This window comes from Trematomus bernacchii, unplaced genomic scaffold (assembly GCF_902827165.1).
Source record: "Trematomus bernacchii unplaced genomic scaffold, fTreBer1.1, whole genome shotgun sequence".
Taxonomy (NCBI): Eukaryota; Metazoa; Chordata; class Actinopteri; order Perciformes; family Nototheniidae; genus Trematomus; species Trematomus bernacchii.
The window spans coordinates 13,443,078-13,466,980 of NW_022987705.1; the positions used below are offsets into that span (position 1 = coordinate 13,443,078).

The 23,903-nt window shown below is 43.2% G+C and overlaps 1 protein-coding gene across 3 annotated transcripts; it reads right to left on the reverse strand.

Moving 5' to 3' along the window:
• Positions 1–257: 257 nt before the first annotated feature.
• Positions 258–23,831, reverse strand: gemin5 (gem (nuclear organelle) associated protein 5). 3 transcript variants are annotated; one of them, XM_034140106.1, is made up of 29 exons: positions 23,443–23,831; positions 22,585–22,739; positions 22,211–22,392; positions 21,637–21,776; positions 21,376–21,474; positions 20,864–20,996; positions 20,197–20,362; positions 19,622–19,834; positions 13,291–13,376; positions 12,825–12,907; positions 11,748–11,884; positions 10,902–10,975; positions 10,359–10,540; positions 10,070–10,209; positions 7,963–8,134; positions 7,657–7,857; positions 7,508–7,564; positions 7,298–7,417; positions 7,109–7,204; positions 6,676–6,813; positions 6,208–6,355; positions 5,836–5,955; positions 5,487–5,697; positions 4,803–5,069; positions 4,475–4,637; positions 3,455–3,716; positions 1,103–1,330; positions 656–743; positions 258–482 (listed from the first exon to the last, which is right to left on the reverse strand). In XM_034140106.1, the coding sequence occupies exons 1-29, from the start codon at positions 23,582–23,584 to the stop codon at positions 321–323; spliced, it is 4,365 nt and encodes a 1,454-aa protein (XP_033995997.1). In that variant the 5' UTR covers positions 23,585–23,831; the 3' UTR covers positions 258–320. The 3 variants fall into 3 exon arrangements, with proteins under 3 accessions (XP_033995997.1, XP_033995995.1, XP_033995994.1); XM_034140104.1 differs by having other exon boundaries at positions 1,103–1,327; positions 3,452–3,716; XM_034140103.1 differs by lacking the exons at positions 258–482; positions 656–743; positions 1,103–1,330 and adding exons at positions 1,712–2,635; positions 2,810–2,897 and having other exon boundaries at positions 3,227–3,716.
• Between the last annotated feature and the right edge of the window lie 72 nt (positions 23,832–23,903).

The following is a 23,903-nucleotide window of genomic DNA, read 5'->3' on the forward strand; positions in this document are numbered from 1 at the left end:
TTTGTCAGTAAAATCTCATGCCATAAATTGTAAAGCCACACGACCTTCACTGCCCAAAGATATATCACATCTTTACACAAGACAAGCAGCTGGAAGCATGTTTAAATAATGACCTATCAATTTATAACAGTTTGAACCGTTAGTGTTGGGCAGTTTAACCACATCTTTTACTCGAGGTCAAAATACTGACAGAAAATGGGCATGCAGCTCTTACAGAAGACTTTCAGGCTTTTCTGGAAGTAGAATCAACGTTTATTTTTACTCAACAAAAAAAAATGCTGTACAAAGGAAGTGCTTCTTTCAGTCTTTAAATGAAAGATTCAGGTAAGGAATTTCTGAGCAGTTTTGAGGACGGAGGGATTTGTTCCGTATTTGCGGAGCAGATCTTTGGCCTTTTGTTGGAGCGACTCTGAGAGAGACGAAGACTTGCTGATGTGCAGGAGAACCAGACAGCATTCAACAACATCGGGGTGAGGATACATCTGAGAGGGAACAGGAACATAATTGAGTTATTAGAAATGAAACCCTTCTTAAATCACTTGATAAAGTCAGCTTGTTTGGTACTGACAGTTGTGTCGTTATCGATATTTTAGTATTGCACCGCAGACCTTTCAGTCATAACATAACTTGGTTTTAATGAACAATAATGAAATACCTTGATTGTGTTCGGCAGGTCAGCCAGCTGTTTCTGGTGTTCTGACATCTTGGTCGACAGAGAGAGCAGGGTCTCCTGCTCCTCAGGCCTGAGGGAGAGCACATGCAGAAGCTTAATGGGACAATCCATATAATCCAACAAGATCAGCTGAACACCTGAAATGTTCAAAATGTAAACTGCGGAATTTAATCACCTAGTATGTCATATAAAATGTCATTACAAAGTCAACTAAATTAAGGCATAGTATAATGCCATAAAGAAAACGCCATGTCATTTTAAACTGTAGAGATTTAGACATTAAGCATCATTTGGATACTGCATGTGTTGGAATTAAATCAGTAAATCAATTAAAAGAGTACTGAATGGTATAGGTTATAGTTTCACAGGCAAACATGATATGAAGAGACCCACGAATGTGTCAGTAATCATCAGTAACGGAGCCCTCACCTTTGCTCAGCATCAGCAGAGCCCTCTCTGCTGGAGGAGAGCTGCAGAGGCCTGTCTGCGGCCTCCTTCTCCCCAGAGTCCAGCTGCCCTACCTGGGCCCGGCTGTGCCTCAGCACCAGGGCTGCGATCCGCTCCTGGATCTCCCTCACTGACCTCTGGGAGGCCTGACAGGTGGCGTGACGCTCAGACAGAAGCCCATACGCACCGAGGTCCAGGTCATCAAATGTCCTCGTCTCCGGACTGACACACTCCATGCTGAGTATATGGCCACATATTCAGAACCATTTTTTAAACCTGTTTTTGTTTCACAGCATTATTGACCCCCCCCCCCTCCCCTTCTTTAACAGCATGGGACCAGCTCCTCCATCATACTGTGATTTCAGACCAAACCTTGCCAAAAACAGTCAGTTTGTTCAGTTCAGAATATCCTTCTCATCAGCGGGACTCGTCTCTTGTTGCAGGGATTTCATTTTTTTAAGTTAATGTTGGAAGGGCCTGTAAATTAAAATGTATAATTTTGATGAAAATAAAAATGTTTTAGCTCTTTTCCACTTTCAGAAACTTTTAACAGTGGGCGTCGAAGTGTATAACTGTGCTTGGTTATGCATGTGTCTCAATGGGAAACTACTGTGGTTCTGTACATTCACCCACCATGACAAACTGTCCACCACCAGGTTTACAGATGTTGTGGTTGCTGTTGTTTTTACATTCTACATTGTTTTAAACAGTTGTATATTAAATTGTTTTGTATTTTGAATGTAAACGTTAAGTATTCAATCTTTTTGACCAGTCGCACACTGACACGCAGCTTGTTTAACATTTGTTTCAATGGCTTTTCAAGTAAAGGAGACGTAATGCAAGATTTAGCCAAACATGTCTGCAATCTCGCATTTAAAATAAAAAAACTAGGGCTTCAACAATTGGACTAATCAGTCACAAGACAGAACATGTATCAACTTTCTGTACACAATTTATCAAGCATAAAAATGCCAAATAGTTTCCATCTTTTTACATATTTGTTTTGTCAGTAAAATCTCATGCCATAAATTGTAAAGCCACACGACCTTCACTGCCCAAAGATATATAACATTTATTGAAACACTAGAGCAAAGCATCAAATCTTTACACAAGACAAGCAGCTGGAAGCATGTTTAAATAATTACCTATCAATTTATAACAGTTTGAACCGTTAGTGTTGGGCAGTTTAACCACATCTTTTACTCGAGGTCAAAATACTGACAGAAAATGGGCATGCAGCTCTTACAGAAGACTTTCAGGCTTTTCTGGAAGTAGAATCAAAGTTTATTTTTACTCAACAAAAAAAGAATGCTGTACAAAGGAAGTGCTTCTTTCAGTCTTTAAATGAAAGATTCAGGTAAGGAATTTCTGAGCAGTTTTGAGGACGGAGGGATTTGTTCCGTATTTGCGGAGCAGATCTTTGGCCTTTTGTTGGAGCGACTCTGAGAGAGACGAAGACTTGCTGATGTGCAGGAGAACCAGACAGCATTCAACAACATCGGGGTGAGGATACATCTGAGAGGGAACAGGAACATAATTGAGTTATTAGAAATGAAACCCTTCTTAAATCACTTGATAAAGTCAGCTTGTTTGGTACTGATAGTTGTGTCGTTATCGATATTTTAGTATTGCACCGCAGACCTTTCAGTCATAACATAACTTGGTTTTTAATGAACAATAATGAAATACCTTGATTGTGTTCGGCAGGTCAGCCAGCTGTTTCTGGTGTTCTGACATCTTGGTCGACAGAGAGAGCAGGGTCTCCTGCTCCTCAGGCCTGAGGGAGAGCACATGCAGAAGCTTAATGGGACAATCCATATAATCCAACAAGATCAGCTGAACACCTGAAATGTTCAAAATGTAAACTGCTGAATTTAATCACCTAGTATGTCATATAAAATGTCATTACAAAGTCAACTAAACGCCATGTCATTTTAAACTGTAGAGATTTAGACATTAAGCATCATTTGGATACTGCATGTGTTGGAATTAAATCAGTAAATCAATTAAAAGAGTACTGAATGGTATATTTTATAGTTCCACAGGCAAACATGATATGAAGAGACCCACGAATGTGTCAGTAATCATCAGTAACGGAGCCCTCACCTTTGCTCAGCATCAGCAGAGCCCTCTCTGCTGGAGGAGAGCTGCAGAGGCCTGTCTGCGGCCTCCTTCTCCCCAGAGTCCAGCTGCCCTACCTGGGCCCGGCTGTGCCTCAGCACCAGGGCTGCGATCCGCTCCTGGATCTCCCTCACTGACCTCTGGGAGGCCTGACAGGTGGCGTGACGCTCAGACAGAAGCCCATACGCACCGAGGTCCAGGTCATCAAATGTCCTCGTCTCCGGACTGACACTCTCCCCTGACTCAGAGACATCACCTTCTCCATTCACCACTTTCTCCTCCACCTCCTCTCCACGACTGCAGTCAGCTAATGGGAGGGAACATCTGCTCTGGATCTGGGTGGGGTTGCTCCACCAGTGTTGGTACAGACGGTGGTAATGGACGAACGCCCCAAGACTGTCAGCAGCAGCTTTGGCTTCCTCCTCTGCGTACTGAAGTACTTTGGGGTGATTTAGTGAACAAACAGTGACCTTACCTGGTGAAACGGAGAAAAAATAAAAATAAAGATTGGTGTGGCAGCTCTAGTTACAGATCAATCAAATGTATATATTTGGGCTGCACATGATGATTATTTCCATGATCAATTGATCCATTGATGGATCAAATCATTTCACAGCAGAAAAGATTTGACATTTGAAAATGTATATCTGGTATTTCAAATTGGTTTAGTTCATTTCATGTGTACCAATTGCTAAAATCTCTTTTAGGCACTTTCAACATTAGTACAGTGACTGTCTCTCATGTTATCAACCAGCAAGGACACTCAGATCCTCCAATGTTTCACTTTTAAAAGTACCTAGAGTGCATTACAAGATCCCATTTGATCTTAGAACGGCAACCTCAATTGGAATTTAAAAAAGTAAATTAAAGATCCTTTTAATTTGGCTTATACATTTGTAGTAGTATCACTGTTCATGTTTTATTGTTTTAACATATTTTAATTATGTTCCTCATTTATCGTCATACTCTGTAAAGCACTTTGGGCTTCGTCAAGCATGAAAGGTGCTATATAAATAAAGTTTATTATTATTATTATTATTAAAGGGCATAACACTATCTAAATTATGATAGGAACAGTGTCAAATCAACCTAAACAGAAATCTTCTAGACTGATGTCTTGAGGCTCGACTTAAAAAACGTAAACATATTACTCTCGCCAAAATCTCAAAGAATGAAATGATTAAAAAAGAAACCAAATTAAAACTTGATTGATGGATTATTAGACGGACATACCGTCAGGGAACAGCAGCCTGCAGAGCTCTGCAGAGACACAGAAGTGTCCGGCGTCTCTGAGCCAGGCCACCGCCTGCCACAGCTCCTTTATCAGCTGCCCGTCATCGTCTGATAACCAGCTCAACACAGCACGGGTCAGATGGAGGGAGGAATACAGCTGAACCTGAGGACAAGGACAACAACAACAAAGACACACAACAAGATAGAGACAGATCAGGGAAATGGTTGAGGTACTTATAACTTATAAGACACTTCAATCACTATCATTTGGCCTCTTTAATTAGCACAAATTGTTTAAAATCATGCGAGCACTTTGAAGACTGTGCACCTGTCTGAGAGGAATGTTGGCGGTGGGTGTAGGACTCTCCAAAGACTTCAGCTCCTGCAAAAGAGTTTTGACGCTGCGGTGTCCTGCAGACGTTTGTGAAACGCCAAACTGCTCCTCCCACACGGCTTTCACTCGGCCGTGGATGCTGATGTGACGCTCGCCTGGAGACGCCCACAGGTTGGTGGAGACGCAAGGCGGAGACGCAGCCTGAGGGTCTGCCAACATCACGGCCAGCAGCTCAGCGACACACAGATGCAGCCTGTGGACCTGCACAGGGTGGAAACACTTTATTAAAAGTTTATTTCAAAAAAATGAAATGTAAAATCTCTTTTTGACCCTATTCTTTGAATGTATAACCTGTAAAGTCATTGATTTGAGAAGATGAGCAGGTTTCTTTAAGATGCATATGGATTTTAGGGATTAGGAATTGAAATATACAAAACAACATATCATGCTCAAAATGCAGATTTCTCTTCAAGACCTGCCCAAAGCAATATTTAATAGGAATACCCAAAACATTTGCAGTGGTTCCCAACCATTTCTGCATGTCTTAGGTTGCATGTCTTGTTGTTGTATTTCAAGAAAAAGATCATCATCATCCTGTCTCAAACTAACAAAACACAATAAAAGTTATATTTTCTGCACTGCAGGAAAGTTTTTCTGTGTCATGTTGTTGCCACTGACCAGCAGGCTCTCCTGTGAGCTCAGGACCTCCTGGGCTGCGGCCCAGTCCTGAGCAGCTGCCAGGTCCTTAGCGCACCGCAGCGCCAGCGACTGAGCCAGGGCAACCTCTCCGGAGATTCTGGCCAGACTGGCCGCGGTGCTCAGCGAGGAGACGTCGTTCTTCCTGGCGATAACTTTAGCAGCGTCGAAACTGGCGCCAGCAGCCAGGTAACTGGAAGACGAGGTAAAACATACAGGAAAGGACACGTTGAAATAAAGTCTGCAATAGAGTTTTACATTGATATTAACTGCCAATTAAATCACACCAGGAGTACGAGAAGACACTTTCAGGAATCCTTCCAGTTCTTACCATTTAGCGGCTGCAGAGAAATGTCCGTCCCTCTCCAGCACGGCGGCCCAGCAGGTGTACAGCTCCTTCAGGACCGGCTCCTCTGCTGGCAGCCTGGCTTTCACCAGGGCTATGGCCTCTCTGACGTAAAACACACAGATCTGTTCTTTTAGCATATACACATCTTTGCCGTGAAAACCAGAAACATGGATAGATCTGCTGCGAACAACTAGAAATGTTCAAGTTCTTTCATTTTACCCTCCATGCTGTAGCACAACAAAATGTGCAGACCAAACAAACTTTGCACATTACTGTGTAGGTATTTGACCGAAGGCTAATAACAAAAATAAGTAAATAAATGCTCATTTGAACAAAAAGATGAAGAGAGGGAACCTGTAGAGCTTGTGAGAGCGCAGCAGGTCGATGGCTTCGTACAGCTTGTTGATTGACAGCAGGTGAGATGCTGCCTTCAGGTACTGCTCCTGCAGACACAGCTGCTTCACAAAGGCCTCCACTGTCCGGCTCCACACCTGGAACCCCGCTGGAGGAGGAAACACAGGAGTTGATGTAATGTCTGGAAGCCTCCTAATGTTATGTTGTATAAGATTTAAACATTAATGAAGCACCACATTGATGCTGCTCATAGAGTGAGTGTGGAAGGGTCTGATTTACAGCTTAATGAGATGTAATCAGTGCAACTTATAGTCACTCTGTGGTGTGCCTTGATTTTATCTAAGAAAATAGACTTAAGTAAAGCTTAAGTCTATTTTTTTTGGAGCGAAAATTGCTCTACATCAAGAGAACGTGTCAGTGAGTGTTAGCTAAAGATACATGTATATCCAACATAGCACAGGTCCTAACCCATGGGAGCGAGGGAGAGCAGGTGGTCATTCAGCTCTCCTTTCTCTGTGGCGAGCTGCAGCGCCCCCTCCAGGTCTCCACTCCACAGCCGCAGGTACACCACTGATTCAAAGTGACCCGCCTCCACATGACCCTCCTCTGAAGAACAAGAGACAACGGATACAATTACTTCACTGACAGAACATCTGGAATCGCACTTCATTCAAGGGTCATTTCAATATTGCTGATATAGTTCAGTGATTTATATCAGGAGCACATGAATCTCGCAGTGACTGTGTGCATCATGCTCAGGGTATATAAAGTGTTCAGGTCTAAGGAACAGCTAACTTGTGTTACTATAAACAGGCAGCTTCAAGTACAGAAATAACGGCCTGAAAGATATGCACATGCTTTATTAACATATCTGTGTTAACACAAGGAAATAATGACATACCCTCTGCCTCAAACATGCGGTACAGAGCCTGTCTGTCAGAAAAGAGGCCCAGATGGATGTGCTCTCCCTGGCCTGGGACACACCCTGCAGGGGGAGCTGGAAAACACACACACACACACACAGTACAGTAAATCGAACCGTCTTTCTATGTATTATAACAGTTGTGCGAATCAATCCTCTCTGTCTTACCACTGTTGTGTTTGACCGAGGCCAGAGTGATGCAGTCTTGCAGCAGATCCTCTTTGGGCCGATGGTCCATGGCGGTGCTGACGGGCAGCATGGAGCGAGGCTTCTTCTTCTTCAGCAAGTCTGGAGAGAATTGCAGACACACCCATGCAGTTACATATAAAACAGATGCATACATTGAGCTGAAGGTGTTTTATGAACTAGAGCACGTACCTGGTTTGTCTTTGCTCTTTACGGCAGTGAAGGCTTTTCTTTGCGTCTCAATTATGGCTGAAACAACATTTCAGAATTAAGTTGGCTTCACTTTAAAAAAGGTCCTACAAATCTTACTTTTGTTAAATCTATAACTACAACTCTCTTACCTGATGGAGGTACGGAACTGCTTGTTGAGCTGACTTCATCTTCCTCATCTTCACCAGACAGCTCCTGGACTTTCACCGCCTTCACTCCTCCTGTAACTGAACCTCCGTTGATCTCTAGTGGTGCGGCCCCTCCGGCTCCTCCGGCCCCTGACACCTTCTTGTTCTTCTTCTTCTTCTCCTTCAGGTTGACCATCTTTTTCCCTGAAAGGATAAGCATGTGAACGTTACAGTCGGTTCGTTTCACTAAAGTCCAGAAAGAGAGAGTTGGAGGTTGGGATTTATTGGTTTCCCAAGACAGATGTTCACCTTTAGGTGGCTTTGTAAACTCTTGTGTGGAGACCTTCCATTCATGCAGCGTGAAGTCCTTTCCTCCAGTCCAGATCACATCTGGATCCACAGGCGACCAGTCCACACACAGCAGGAAACCAACGTGACCGCGGTAGTTACAGATAGCTGCTTCCTCCAACACATCCCACACCTGAACAGAAGAAAACAAATCAAAGAAGGTTTAAAATCTGAAAAGAAACAATTAAATGAAACAGGGACTTCAAATCGATAAGAATGTCTGATGCAACAGTTGACATTAAAGGTCACCTATTATGCAAAATCATTTATACAGAAATATGTGTCCCTTCTGAGATTCTGAAAGTTTCAAGAAAAAAGATTTGCTCTCTTTTTCTCCTGGGCCATTTACATAAAAACCGGTCTGAAAATGAGCTGATGAGATTTTGGTCACTTTATGATGTCATAACGTTTTTTTGGCTTGTGTAACCATTAGCCAATAACCAACCAAGGTAACCCCCCCCCCCACCTTATCACCTGAATCTCCTCCTAGAGCACCATTGTGTTCTTTTGAACCAAATATCTCTCATGCGGCTTTCACACCAGCGCTTTTCCCTTTCTAGCTCCTAGCTAGAGCTTTTCTGGTTCAGCTCCGGTTTCCCTTTTCTGCTCCCGCTCTGTTCACACCGCCCAGCTGCCGCTGCTGCGTCATGACGTCACCGTTTACATCGCTGATTTTCTCCCCAACGGAGCTCACAACAAGAACGGGGGGGGGGGGGGGACTGCGTCGGGTCGATGATCGTGTTGCTTTTAATCATACCAAGCCAGATTAAATTAAATAACGACTTCTCCAACCTTATACTTTTCTCCAGAGTGCCGTGGTTCATTGTTTATTAATGTGTTTCAGCGGCATTTACCGACCGCTGCAGTGCTGGCTGCACTTCCACGGGAGTTTATTTTCCCGTTAGCTCCGGGTTAGCTCACACGGCTCTAAAGTATTCACTGTCTGACTGTCACACAAGCAGCTGATACATATCCCCAGTTCCCCTTAAGTGAATGTGTGTCAGTCTGAATTGACGCTGTTTGGCATCACAACGCTGTTATGAAAGTTTCTCTGGTATAACATGGGTGATGTTAGCATAGCAACCGAAGCTAAACTGACTACTTGCTAAGCCGTTTTCTACAGGCACATTTTACCGGCGTATTTTTCATTATGATTCTACTTGTGATAGTCGGACATGACAACCTGTGCAGCCCATGTATTGATTCCATCCGATAGCAGCTATAATAACAAACAAAACGTCTGCCTGCTCTCCACAATGATCAATAACAGCGAACGGATGGTCAAAGTAAGGTACAAATAAACAGAATCACACGAAGCCTGGTTAGTGTTGCCTGAATTTATAAAGTGTGTTTTTTTTTATAAGTGTGTGTGGTTGCCTTCTAGTCACTTTGCTCAGCGCTACTGCTTGTAGGCAGGCATGGCGAGACTCTTCAGTCGACCCATGTTCAGGGAGGTGGGTTTAGTTTCCTGCACGCCTCGACGTAAGAGAGACGTAAGCGACGCCGCGTCATAGCTCCGAAGCTCTTGCCTCTAGACCGACAATTTTTTGGAGCTGGAAGTGAACCGCATTCCGGAGCTATGACGCGGCGCCGCTGCGGTGTGAACAGGAAAAACCGGCGCTTTTCCAGCTCCAGCTCCGAGCAGGAGCTGGAAAAGCGCCGGTGTGAAAGGGGCATCAGAGGGGCGTTGGGAGTGGCTCCTTATTCTCATCTAAAGTAAAAGACACAGAATCAGGACTTTTGAAACAGGGCTGAAACAGAGGGGTTTATGGGATGCTACAATTCATGATCTGTTTGGTATTTCGAGCCAAACACTTCAGAGACATGTTTTGTATATATCTGAGACCTATAATATATTGATGAAAAATAGTATAGTAGGGGACCTTTAAGAAACTAAGTCTACTTATTCAATCAAAGGTAAAGCGAAGTCCAAACCCTTAGAAAGGAGCATGTGGCAGACAGATTCAAGAAATGTCCCTACAGTTTTTGGTTGATTCAGACAGACTCTGGAGCAGCTGAGTTAACCATTATCATGGTTTTATGCACATGATACTGGCCTGATACTAACCTGAGCTGTTCCATCATATGAGACGGTGACCAGCCGGGCTTCGTGGTGTGGACTCCAGACCATACCGGTGATTTTAGCGGTGTGACCACACAGCCTGCGATACGGCTCTGTCAACACTACAGGGCTTTCTGGAGGATTCTCTGTGCAGAAAGGGAAACCGCATGTAAATACCTACCCAGCTTAGAACATCTTAAAGTGATGTTGAATATTATTATTTCAATTCAGAAAAAAATACAAGCTCTTACAAATAATGTAGGACTGACTGAATAGTATAATTTGCTTGGCCAACCTATGATGGAGCGGAGATCGTGCACGTAGACGGTGGCGTTGCTGGAGCCTGACGCCAGGAGGCCGTGCAGCTCTGGCGGGGAGCTGTGGTCGTGATGCCAGCGCAACGTGTTGATGATCTTGTGGTGCTGCTGGATGCTGCACAGAAGCTTCAGACTGGGAGCCTCATACACATCAATACACCTGTGACAGAGAGCATGTGTTATCAAGCATTGGAAAACACACAGGAACCACAATAGAAAATGTAAGTAATTGTAGTTCCAAGACCAAGTGAAAACTAGTAAGGCATGACAAAACGATAGAGACGGTTATAATATCAACACTGGATGACACTACACTTCTTGCCGAACAGCCAGATTTGGAAAGCAAACTAATTAAGTCACATTTGATAATTTGTTGTCCTTTTATATACATAGTGCATTACAAAACATCACAATAGACTAATTAGCAAGGTCCTAACTAGCCAGTATTTTTGTATGAAGACCACACAGAGTAGAGAGGACCTGACAGGCTGATGGTTCGTTATGAGACGGTCGTCACTCACCCGTCCTCGTTGCCGATGGCAACCACTTTCCCATCTGGCTTCCAGCTGAAGTCTGTGTGTGGAGACAGCTTGTGCTGTTGGGAAGCAGAGCTCACCTTTATGACCTTTCAAAATCACCTCTCTTTCTATCAGCAGGAAAACATAGAATAAACAGTCGAAGCCAGGAGCGCCAACCTTGGTATTAACCTCGATTAAAGCTTTATCACAGATAGAATAAACAGATTTTCTCAAGTGAGTTTTTGATTGATTGTTTCTTTCTGTTGGTACATAGGGGTCGAAGTAGTGATCATCTTAGTTGGACGAACCACTAGTGCTCTCATACTATAAATCACTCACTTCTTTGCCAAGAGGCTCTCTCCTGTGCCTTGTCTACATCTATCCAAAATATTTTCCTCAAACTACTCATGCACCCCCCTCGCTACTGACTTTACTGATAAACATATCTAATCAATTGTTTTTCCTTTTTTGTGTTTACTATTATTTTCCTCCTGTTATCTGTCTTCAGCCTGTGTCACTATCTCTTGTAATGACTTCATAGCGAGATTGTGACGCTGGTTTAGTAAAGGCTTTCTGAAGTATGTGCATGGATATCAGAGGACACAAAGATAAGATAAAAGGGACTCATAAAATGATTACAGGAACACTGCACCAATTGATTATCTGAATATATAATAATGACTAAACTGCTCATCACTAGTGTCAGCAGCATGAAAAGCAACTAGTACCCTGAACAGTTCAGTGCGTAAATCATGGTACCAACCCACATTTAAAAAAGCATTAACTTCTAAATGAACCACATTAGAACATGTTAAATGGCCCAGAGAATTCTATCATCACCCCTCTCACCTTGATGTTGTTGGTGTCTCTGATCAGCTTGTCGATGTCCGCAGCCTCTCCACTCAGTTTAGACGGGTCGTGCTGCAGGATGGTGCCTTCCCCGGCGCAGCTGTACAGGCTGTAGGACGGCTTTCCTCCTGCGGCACCTGAACATCACACACAAAACACAGTATTAACTTAGTGTCAGGGATATACGCTTTTTATTGACCTTTTGGTTTAACTGCTCATAGGGGAATTACACAAAATACATTTCATTGAAGAACCTTCTCCTGGTTCAGCTTTGACTAATTGTATTCTGCATTACAGAGGTTGATTAAAATACATGAAACATTTCAGAAATGATTGATCACAATGACTCAACGTGGTTAATTTAAAAAGAACAGTAACCTTTCACCTAAACCATATTCTGGCAACTACCTTAAAAATGTAGATATAAACCTTTTAACGTGTGAACCATTCAGTGTGTTTCAGTCTGGTTACTGCTGAAGTTGAAATATATTCTGGAAACCCAGCTAAAAGGCACTCTACATATAGTTACTCTGCGTTCTCAGGTCTTCTTGTAAAGAACTATAAAAAAAGTAGTGTGACAGTTGATAGTCTTCAGATATCCAGAGACGTAAGAAGCATTTGGCCCTGATTTTCCTCTGCACCACTATTTTAATTTAGCTTGGGGATCTAAACCAATGGGATCCCAGAGCTCCACCAGGAACATGAAGAGAGCCGAGTTGGTGTCAAGGCATCAAATAAGCTTTTTCTCTAGTGTGTTAAGGAGCAACCAGCTGATCTTTGGCCCGGTAACAATCATATCTATGGATTCGAAGCCGAGCGATTGATACGCTCATCAAAATGTCAGCTGCCGACAGCTGGTGAAATGATCTTCCTACGTCTAGATTTCCCCACGAGCGGGAGGTGAGCATTAAGTGTTTTTTTCCAGCTTTTTCAATTAAGGAGTTAATTACAAATAAGGCGTGCAGAGCCATTTGGGCTTTTCCGCTGACTTTCAGTGTCCTATCCCAGGAGTTTTTTCCTGAGTCAGAGCGTTCACAACAAGCAGCAGGAGGTTCTTCCAGTTCATTAGGAGCTTACCAAACGACATCGGGGGGACTGGGGGCCCCCAGGCCAGTGTGTACACCGTTTTTCTGTGATAGGAACTCGATATCTGAGGAGGCCTGGGGGGAGATGAAGCAGAACAAATGGAGAGTCAGCCATACATGACATAGATAGCTGCAGGACAATGGGACTCCGGGGAGTTTGGGGATTATGGGACAAACCCACTAGAAAAACAATGGTTTAACCTACAGAAAAGTCTTAACACAAAGTCCAAGTCAGAGCAATTGTCTCTTTGAGCAGTTAGAAAAATCATATCCATCGTCATTTTGATAAAGGTCCCCTGTGGAGTTTTATTGTAAACACTAAGGTTTTTTGTTTTTGTATTTCCTTTGACAATGAGGAACTGCAGGTACAAATCTACAGTAGGGTGAGGTTGAACGTGTGGAGGTGTGTTAAAGTGTTGGAAACGTACATAACTTAAAACAAAAATCTGGAATCTTACCTGTTTGAGAACACTTCGTAGATGCCAACTTTTCCATCATCTGTTCCAAAAGACAAGGATCCTTCTTTTTTTGGGTGCCATGCCAGCTGCAGTGAATCAGAATCATCAGAATCATCAGAATCAGAAACAGGTTTATTGCCAGGTAGGTTCACACATACGAGGAATTTGACTTGATGTCATGGTGCATACATAAAATATAAAACAAGAAATCTAATATAAAACAAAAAATGTTTAAAGGTGGGGTAGGTCATTTTGGAGAAACCAGCTCGAGATCGCTAGAATTTGAAAATACACAACCGGAAAAAATCTGCCACTTCCTTACAGAGCCCCTCCTCCAACACACACGAACGTGCACATGACCAATGAGGGCACGAGATAAGTTTGTGCACAGATGGAAGGCTGACAGGCAGGTAGGCCATCCAGTTATTTTAGCCGGGCCGGCTAAAATGATTGGTCGTGCTTTTTACAGTACTACGGCTTCCACAGATGACATTTTTTTATGGATTTTTTGTCAAAGCACTTAAGATATTCATTGCTATCGGGATGTTAAGAGCATTCCATGGAATATAACAAAAAGTGTATCTCGAGCCGGTTTCTCAAACTTACCTACCCCACCTTTAAGGACACCGTAATAAAATATAGTTAAATAGCAATAAAATAAAGCAGTAATTTACATGGAAATAGAATGCTATGAATGAATTATAGGATATAAAATATGAAATGTGAAACAAGAAATATGTGCAGTGAGCAGTATGAACATTGTGTGCATTAATGTAATGCATATAGAGACTACGTTGTGGCTGAGGTAAGTGTCAGTGGGGGGGCCGGGCCTTGTTTAAGAGGCCGGTAGCGGAGGGGAAGAAACTGTTCAGGTGGCGAGAGGTTTTCGTCCTGATGGAGCGCAGCCTCCTGCCAGAGGAGAGGGGGGTGAACAGTTTGTGTCCAGGGTGGGAGGGGTCGGCCACTAGCTTCCCTGCCCGCCTCAGGGTTCTGGAGGCGTGCAGGTCGTGGAGGGATGGCAGATTACAGCCGATCACCTTCTCTGCAGAGCGGATGACACGCTGCAGCCGGCCCTTATCCTTGGCTGTGGCTGCGGCGTACCAGATGGTGATGGAGGTGGGGATGGACTCCATGATGGAGGTGTAGAAGTTCACCAGCAGATGTTCTGCTCCCATTTGAGGTCCTGGGCGATGATGGTGCCCAGGAAGCAGAAAGACTCCACAGCAGTTACTGGAGAGTCACACAGAGTGACGGGGGCGGGTGGGGCTGCGTTCTTCCTGAAGTCCACAACCATCTCCACTGTCTTGAGAGTGTTGAGCTCCAGGTGGTTTTCCCCACACCAGGTCACCAGATGGTCCATCTCCCACCTGTAGGCAGACTCGTCCCCACCAGAGATGAGTCCGATGAGGGTGGTGTCGTCTGCGAACTTCAGGAGCTTGACAGACTGGTGACTGGAGGTGCAGCTGTTGGTGTACAGGGAGAAGAGCAGAGGGGAAAGAACGCAGCCTTGAGGGGAACCAGTGCTGATGGTCCGGGAGTCAGAGACGTGTTTCCCCAGCCTCACGTGCTGCTTCCTGTCAGACCGGAAGTCTGTGATCCACCTGCCGGTGGAGTCGGGCACGTGCAGCTGGGAGAGCTTGTCTTGTAGCAGAGCCGGGATGATGGTGTTGAAGGCGGAGCTGAAGTCCACAAACAGGATCCTGGCATAGGTTCCTGCTGTGTCCAGGTGTTGGAGGAGGAAGTGAAGGGCCATGTTGGCAGCGTCGTCCACAAACCTGTTGGCTCTGTAGCCGAACTGCAGGGGGTCCAGGAGTGGGGCTGTGATGGATTTTAGGTGGGACAGGACAAGGCTCTCAAAGGACTTCATAACCACAGAGGTCAGGGCGACGGGTCTATAGTAATTTAATCCTGTGATCCTTGTTTTCTTGGGAACCGGGATGATGGTGGAGGTTTTGAAGCATGCTGGGACGTGGCATGTCTCCAGTGAGGTGTTCAAGATGTCAGTAAACACAGGAGACAGCTGATCAGCACAGAGCTTCAGGGTGGAGGGGGAGACATTGTCAGGGCCAGCCGCTTTTCTGCTATTGAGTTTTTTGAAAAGTCTGTTTACATCCCTTTCATTTATCGAGAGAGAATTTGATGTCGGGGAGGTCAGTGGTGTGGGAGAGTGGGACACTGAAGGGGAGGGGCACGTGGAGGTGTGAGACCGAAGCTGTTGGGAGGCGTCATGAGGGATGGTGTCAGGACTGAACTCTTTGTCTTCAAATCTACAGTAGAACTGATTCAGATCGTTTGCAAGGCGTCAGTCGTTCATGGAGAGGGAGGCTTTTGGCTTGTAGTTTGTGATCTGTCTTAAGGCCCGGACACACCAAGCTGACACCAAAGAACTGACACAGACGGACCCCCGACTGTTGTGTCGCCTCGCGTCTCTGCGTCTTGGCCATGTGTCGCACTGGAACACACCGCAAATACTTCAGCCGACGGCCAAGAAGCACGTACGAACTGCGCATGCGTGAGTGGCAATAACTCTCCTTACCAGCAGGCGGCGGTAGTGTTTATTCGTCATTCAAAAGAGGCAACAACCGGAAGACAGACTGCGTGATAACCGAGAGAAGAAGAACAGACTGCGTGATATAAACAAACAACAAATAGCGTGTGCGTTCCATTTTCACTCTACAGCGAGAAGCTCATGGGGCTTTCCCGAACCTGTGTCGAGAGCTGGAGTTAAATGAAATATCAGATTATCCTTCTTAATAGTTTGTTTGGGTCCCTCACTTCCGTTTCGCTTCTCATGCACTGATTCGCTAGCTGAACAGCCAATCAGAGTGATTTATTTTGCCGACAGCCTTTGGCCGACTGCCGACGGTTTTCGGCCGAAAAGGTGTCGGCACGGCTGAAAAGACAAGACGGTGCGGGACACACCAATCTGAGTAGGGCGTGTCGACGCTCATCGTCAGCCTGACGCCCATCGACGGCCAAAATCGGCTTGGTGTGTCCGGGCCTTTAGACCACGCCAGACAGAAGCAGAGTCGTTTGCTGAGAGCTGATGATGGAGTTTCTCAGAGTATTGTCGTTTAGCATCTCTCACCGCCTTGCCAAAGACGTACTTCGACTCTCTAAAACGTGCCTTATCGCCACTCCTAAACGCCTCCTCCTTTTGCAATCTTAGCTGTTTCAGTTTTGGTGTGAACCAGGGCTTGTTGTTGTTGAAACTCACCCTGGTGCGTGTTGGTACACACAGGGTTCCTGCAGGTTTCGCCAACTCAAATTTAAGACTTTTTAAGACCTTTTTAAGACCACTTTGAATAGAATTTAAGACCTATTTCACGGCAAGAAAGTACTGTATGAAGGAAAATTGCTATGAAAGAAGAAATACGTCCCATAAATGTATTCATGTTCAACATAAGAACAATGACTGAACATAACAGCATAACAGTACAGAACTGTGTTAGCGTGTTAGACAAAAAGTGTGTATGTGTCTCTGTGTGCTTGTGTGTGTGTGTGTGTGTCTGTGTGTGTGTGTGTGTGTGTGGGCTGTGCAATTAATCATATTTTAATCGCAATTACGAAACAACATAATCGATTATTTTTGCTTTGCTAGGTTGTGACAGTGCACTACAACATATTTGATCTAATTAATTTTAGTCTAATTTATTTTTATTTATCATATTTGTATATGTTTAGTAGCTTGTGGAAGTGCGCTCCAAAATATTTGTTGATCTTGTTTATTGGTATTTATTATTTTTGATATTATTTATTTAAATGTATCATTTATTTAATTTATTTTTTCAGTTGAATTATACGTTCAGGGTAATCAACAGTTAAAAAGATACTGTCCAAATTATTATTTGTTTTAAAGTTCAATAAATGGATGTTTTCAAAGTCAATTAATAATTGTATTTAATAATCGTGATATCAATTATTGACCAAAATAATCGTGATTATGATGATTGCCATAATCGAGCAGCCCGTGTGTGTGTGCGTGTGCGTGCGTGTGTGTGGGCTGTGCAATTAATCATATTTTAATCGCAATTACGAAACAACATAATCGATTATTTTGCTTTGCTAGGTTGTGACAGTGCACTACAACATATTTGATCTAATTAATTTTAGTCTAATTTATTTTTATTTATCATATTTGTATATGTTTAGTAGCTTGTGGAAGTGCGCTCCAAAATATTTGTTGATCTTGTTTATTGGTATTTATTATTTTTGATATTATTTATTTAAATGTATCATTTATTTAATTTATTTTTTCCGTTGAATTATACGTTCAGGGTAATAACAGTTAAAAAGATACTGTCCAAATTATTATTTGTTTTAAAGTTCAATAAATGGATGTTTTCAAAGTCAATTAATAATTGTATTTAATAATCGTGATATCAATTATTGACCAAAATAATCGTGATTATGATGATTGCCATAATCGAGCAGCCCTAGTGTGTGTGTGTGTGTGTGTGTGTGTGTGTGTGTGTGTGTGTGTGTGTGTGTGTGTGTGTGTGTGTGTGTGAGTGTGAGTGTGAGTGTGGGTGTGTGTGTGAGAGAGAGAGAGAGAGAGTGACAAGAGCTATATTCAGAGCTCTGCTGCCTTGGCTACAATCTTTCATCGTTGCTGTTGTATGATTGGTACTACGGTATTTAGCGTCTACAGCACCTCCGCTTTTAGGGTTGACGTAGACCCAAACGTTGCCCGGAGGTCCCACTGTGTTGTTGCGGGAGCTGCTGCACTAGCTAACGCTGCACTAGCTAACGCTACATTAGCCAAACAAACGCTAATTTATTTTGCAAAAGGTGCAGCGGGCTTCAAACACGTTTCCCTCCCCTGGTTTCAACCAAGCACTAAATTCGATGTTTTCCAACCAATAACGGTTGAACTTACACTTCCCCATATTTATTCGAAGATACATGAGTTTCTGACTGCCGCTAGCTGAAGCTTGGTTGCTAGGTTACTAGCTGGGTGTTCTCCGATAAGGGGCCGGCGGAAACAAAGTTAGTGATTACTGGTTCCATGTTGATTTATTTCAATACAAATTGTTGGGGGGAACTGAAAGGCTATTACCGTACTGGTTACTTTGCAGCCCGGACATTTCCCCCAAAACACATTTAGACGCTATCGCAACACAGAAGTACCTTTCAAATCCGATCATTTTTAAGACCTTCTAAATCATATTTAAGACCTTTCTTATTTTTTTGGTCATATTTAAGACCTTTTTAAGGCCTTAAATTCAGATTATCAAATTTAAGACTTTTTAAGACCCCGCGGGAACCCTGTACACAGCTGTCCTCGCAGAAGCTGATGTATGAGGTCACAGCCTCTGTATATTCATCCAGACTTTGAGTAGCAGTCCTAAACATGTCCCAGTCAGTACAGTCCAAACACGCCTGAAGTTCCTCCATAGGAACTGCTGCTCCACTGCCTGAATGTCCTCACTACAGGTTTACACAGTTTGAGTTTCTGCCTGTATGCAGGAATCAGGTGAACCATGGTGTGGTCAGAGTGGCCCAATGCAGCGCGGGGGACAGCGTGATAGGCTCCAAAATATTCCCCTCTCTGGTGGGGAATTTAATAAACTGCTTGTATTTTTGGAGTTCGTGGCTGGGGTTGCCTTTGTTAAAGTCACCAAGAACAATAACTTAGTGTAAAAACATATTCCTCCACCTTTTGATTTGCCAGAGAGCTCCGTATCATATCCGCTCTGAACAGCAGGAAGCCTCCCAGCTGCAGTGCCAAGTCCGGAATCGATCCACACAGCCAGGTCTCAGTGAAGCACAAAACACAAGATGAAGAAAAGTCTCTGTTTCTACTAACCAGTAGCTGAAGCTCGTCCAGTTTATTGCTTATGGAACGCACGTTGGAGAGAAATATTCCGGGTAGCGGCGTGCGAAGTCCGCGGCTGCGGAGGTGCACGAGTGTCCCGGCCTGTTTCCCTCTCCTGTGGCGTTTCAGTGCTCGGATGCACGTGAGGGTAATTTTTACAAGAATGTCCAATAATTCCACGGAAGAACAGAGAAAAGTGGGAAAGTAATCCGCTGAAGTTGTTTCTCTAATGTTTAGGAGCTCTTCCCTGGTGAAAGAGTTCGGTGTACAGTATGTAAACACTGAATTAACGCACAGAACAAGACAAAACAGAGCGCACCAAAACACCGAAGCAGCCATCTGCGGCGCCATCTTAGTATTGAAAGTTTTTCAATGCACTAAATCTTATATTTATGTCATGTAAGAGTTTTCACAGCTGTTTAAAATGGAGGATGCTTCATGGAAAACAAACAATGGAAGGGTAATGTTATCATTATAATCGTCTCCACAAACATCCTGATAGTCTCATCTTACCGCTGTGACCTTGGACTTGATGCCCTGCCAGAAGGACCGGGTGTCGTACTGGTTCTGGGTGGTCAGTGTGTTCCACACCCGGATCATGTTGTCCCCGACACCCAGCGCCAGACACCCTGTTCCCACAGGGGAGAAGGTCAGGGCGTAGACGAACCCCCCCAGGGTGGGCAGAGTCCAACAGCAGTCCAGAGAGGCCAGGTCCCAGCATTTAATCTGGAGAATAAAAAGTGGAAAAAAGGTTAATAATTAAACATTGAACACTGAAAACATTGCTTGCAACAAGACTAGAATTTTGACCCTTTATTAAACAATCATTAAGTTGCAAATACGCTCCTGCACAGGCCTTTTGTATACATAGGAAAAGTCTCAGGTCTTTGATTTCAGCTAATGAAAAATGGGAGCACAAACAAAAGTGTTGCCTTTATATTTTTGTTCAGTGTATTTTATACAAGGCTCAACAACCAGGTAAGGATGAGAGGTGCAATTTCTGTACATGAAACAAGCTGCTTGTGATTATACAAAAAGCAACATGAAACACATTTCCGTTATGTGTAAGAGCAAAGACGGTGACTCACCTCTCTGTCCATGGAGGTGCTGATGATCAGCTCTCTGTCGTCCTGCAGGTGAACTGAACTCACGTTGAAGACGATCCTGTTGTGGTTCTGCCCCTCTGATGATGTCCCCAACAGAGTCCACCTCTGCTTCCCTGTCCGGGTTAGGTCCCAGATCACCAACTCACCACTGATAAGACACACACACACACTTATTTACACACAGGAATACATGTTTTTGTCTCATGCATGGTCCCTTTCTACTACTCTGTGTGTATGTTCTTGTTCCACGACTATGGTTCATATGATCAATAATTATATACACTTATATTCCTGTGCCAATTAATGATAAAAGCCAATAAAACGAAATGTTTAATTATAGTATTTTTATTATTTATGTTCGCCAATATACTAAACGACGTGACACCCTGATCTGAGACTGAGTGGACTATAAATAAAAGGCAAAGCATCTGCATCACCGTAAGATAATAACAAGTATCTGCAATGTGACATTGATTCCTTACTGGAAGTAAAAACACCAGATGCTGACAACAGGAAAGTTATTAATGAAGGGGTTCTAAATGCAAAATAACTGCTCCAAGACACAATTAAGTGACCACAAAACCTTGCTGTTGCCATGTTTTTTTAAAAGCTTTCTCTGATGTTCTAAAATGATAAGAACTGTGTGTACCCGAAGCAGCTGGACACCAGTTGTGTGGGTCGTCCCTTCGGCCAGTGGACGTGGAGCCAGAGTCTCTCCTTGACCCCGGGGTCGACTGCAGACCCTCTTTTCTTCAGATATGGCAGCTTCAGAGTCATCACACCTGCAGGGGAAAAACGATGAAAAAGAGGATTACACAAAGCAGAGTGATTTTTGATCCTCTCTGGATTTGAGTTGTTTTTTTCAATTTTCTTAAATTCTTGTATAAATATATATTTTATTATTAAGTCCTTTTTTATCTCAAGTTTTACCAGTGGTCAAACTTCGAGTTTGGGAAAAACACGTACAGTTGTTGTATGTTAATGCAATGAAATAGAAATGCATTTTTTTTCTTTTCCTGAACACTGACAGGAGAAAAGAAATATATTGTTTTTTTAATTAGAAAAGAAAAACTAAATTCCTGGCATATAAGGTTTAAAATATATAACTTGTAAGAGTTTTTTTCACATAGACACCAATAATAGTCAGGCTGAATCTCTTACTTTTTCCCTTGGCTGAGCTCCAGATCCTCATTGTCTGGTCTTTGCTCCCAGATGCTAGATAGCAGCCCTTCTCATCTCCTGCAGTCGCTCCACTGGTTGCTATAGGAAGCAAAGAAAATACATATATTTGTTTACAAATATCTAAAAAATCTTTTCCATCTTAATGTATTTCTTTGTGGAGAAAAAAATGCACAAGGAAATAAAACATGGCTGCTACTGCATTGTGAAATGTTGCTTATTTTTATTTTTAATGACTGCTACCTTCAGTGATGTAGAGAGTGTCCTCGCTGGCTACAGGCGACCACGCCAGAGAGTGAATCTCATCTTCGTGTCCACGCAGACGGTGCATCACCTCGCCTTTCTTACTCACATCGATCAGCACGATCATCCCATCTTTGTACCTTGAGACAGGATGAAGACAGAACAGTCACATTCACTGATATGTGTATTACACTTTGGTTTGGCAGCTTAAGATTGAATTTGAACAAACTTGAAATGTTTCCTACTGTCATCCTCTCTGACACAGGGTCACTTCTTAGATTTGAAGAAGACTTTTTTTATAAACAAAACCTAAAGAAATTAATGTTTAACAGATCCTAAGATTTTTCTTTTTCCGGAGCTTGAGAATAGATTTTGTTTTACTTTCACAGTTGAGTACAAGGGTTTCATAATCACAAATGTCTTCTAGTAATATTTTATTTATGATTATAAACAAATTAAGCCTAACTGAAACCTAATTTGTCATTCAGATTTGACATTCTGAATCATGTTTAAAGAAAACTACTTAAAGTTGTAAATCAAGCAGAGTGAACTGTGCTCTCTGATATCTACTTACCCGACAGCCACAGTGCTCCAGGTGTGAGGGGAGCAGGTGAGGCAGAAGATGGTCCTGGGCTCTGGAAAGAAGCTGGTGGTGTCGCCGGTGTTGTACCAGTGACACACCACAACACCCTTCTCATCCCCCGACACCACCAGGTTTTTATCCACCGGAGACCAGTGCACCGCTGATACGGAGCTCTGTGTGTGGGAACAAAACTTTAGGGACATCCTAGTTATACTGTATAACACAATATGTTTTAATCGTCAGGCTCTGGTGGAGAGTTTTTATGATAGGCAAACAGCTGTTTTCAGTCTGCAGAAGGCACCAGCATATTGTGAAAATGCATCATTCCTCTTGTCATGACACAGAACAGGAAATTCAACACTCACCTGATGAGCTGCTTCCTCCCTTATAAGAGCCTTGTTGTCGGAGTCCCAGAAGCGAATGCTCCCATCAGTGGAGGAGCTGACACAGATGTTACTCTGCCCTGCATGCTGACAGAATGAAAAGCCGGACACCAAGTCTTTGTGGCCAACGAGCTCACCTGAAAACATTGAGTGTCAGGAGATCAGGATTTCATGTGTGTGAGTCTAATGAAATAATGTATTGAGCACCATAATGGGGATCATATGATCTAGTGTTAACTTGACCTGACTTCAGTTAACTGCTTTGAATTTGACCTCTCCTCTTTTTTATTTGTCACTTACAGGTCTCAACATATTATGGAAGTGCAGTTATAAAACACTGGAGTACCATTTAAACCGAGGAACTATTTGAAGGGACTTCAAATTGCTTGTTGTGTCTAATCAACAGCCTAAACCCTTTCTTGATGAGTAAAAAGGGAAAGCGAATCGTGTTCTGCTAATAATGACTTGAAGTAATCTTTTAACAGCAACATTCTAATTATGATCTCAGTATTACGCATAGAGAAAGAAGACAAGGCAAAAAGGAAAAAAAAGGTCTGTAACTTGAACTTGGGAAGATTTAAGTCAAATATGTATTTTGCGTTTTTAGGATTGATCACCTGGCTCTTTATGTTCCCAATCCAGCCAGGTGATCAGATATCTGTTCCCTCTTTCAGTAGGTGAGTCCAGGAGCTGTAATCATCACACCTGAGGATATCTGATCACCTTGATTTGGACCCAAAAACACGCGTGCAACATAACTTTTACCAAAATAGAAGCCAGTGGATAAGTGCCAGACTGACCCTGTGTGTATGTCATGTCCAGCAGTGACAGCAGACTCACCTACAACCCTGCAGGAGGATGCAGACACATCAATCAAATAGATGATGTTTTTGGCTCCGACGCCCAGCAAACCACTGCTGCTGACGTCACTGCTGCGGGAGCAGTACCAGTTGGGAGAGGCGGGGAGCGACCTTTCATGCATGACGCCTCAGAAAGTTTAAATTGGACTAATTTACGAATAAAGTATGATAAAGGAAACCCCAACTTCTCACATGCTGCCTGCACTGTCGTAGCAAATACACTACCGGCCGTGTGGCAAGCGTGGTGTCGTAAATTCAACCGGTGTCAAGTACGGAATCCTAGTTGGGTCAAACCATTTCGAGTTGGCTAGTTTATCATTGTACAAATCCTTTTTATATATTTTTTGCAACACGACCATTAACATTTGTTGTCATTCATTCCTTTTTTAAACGTAAGAATGTATAAGAGAATACAATGTGTCTGATACGCAGTGAATAAAG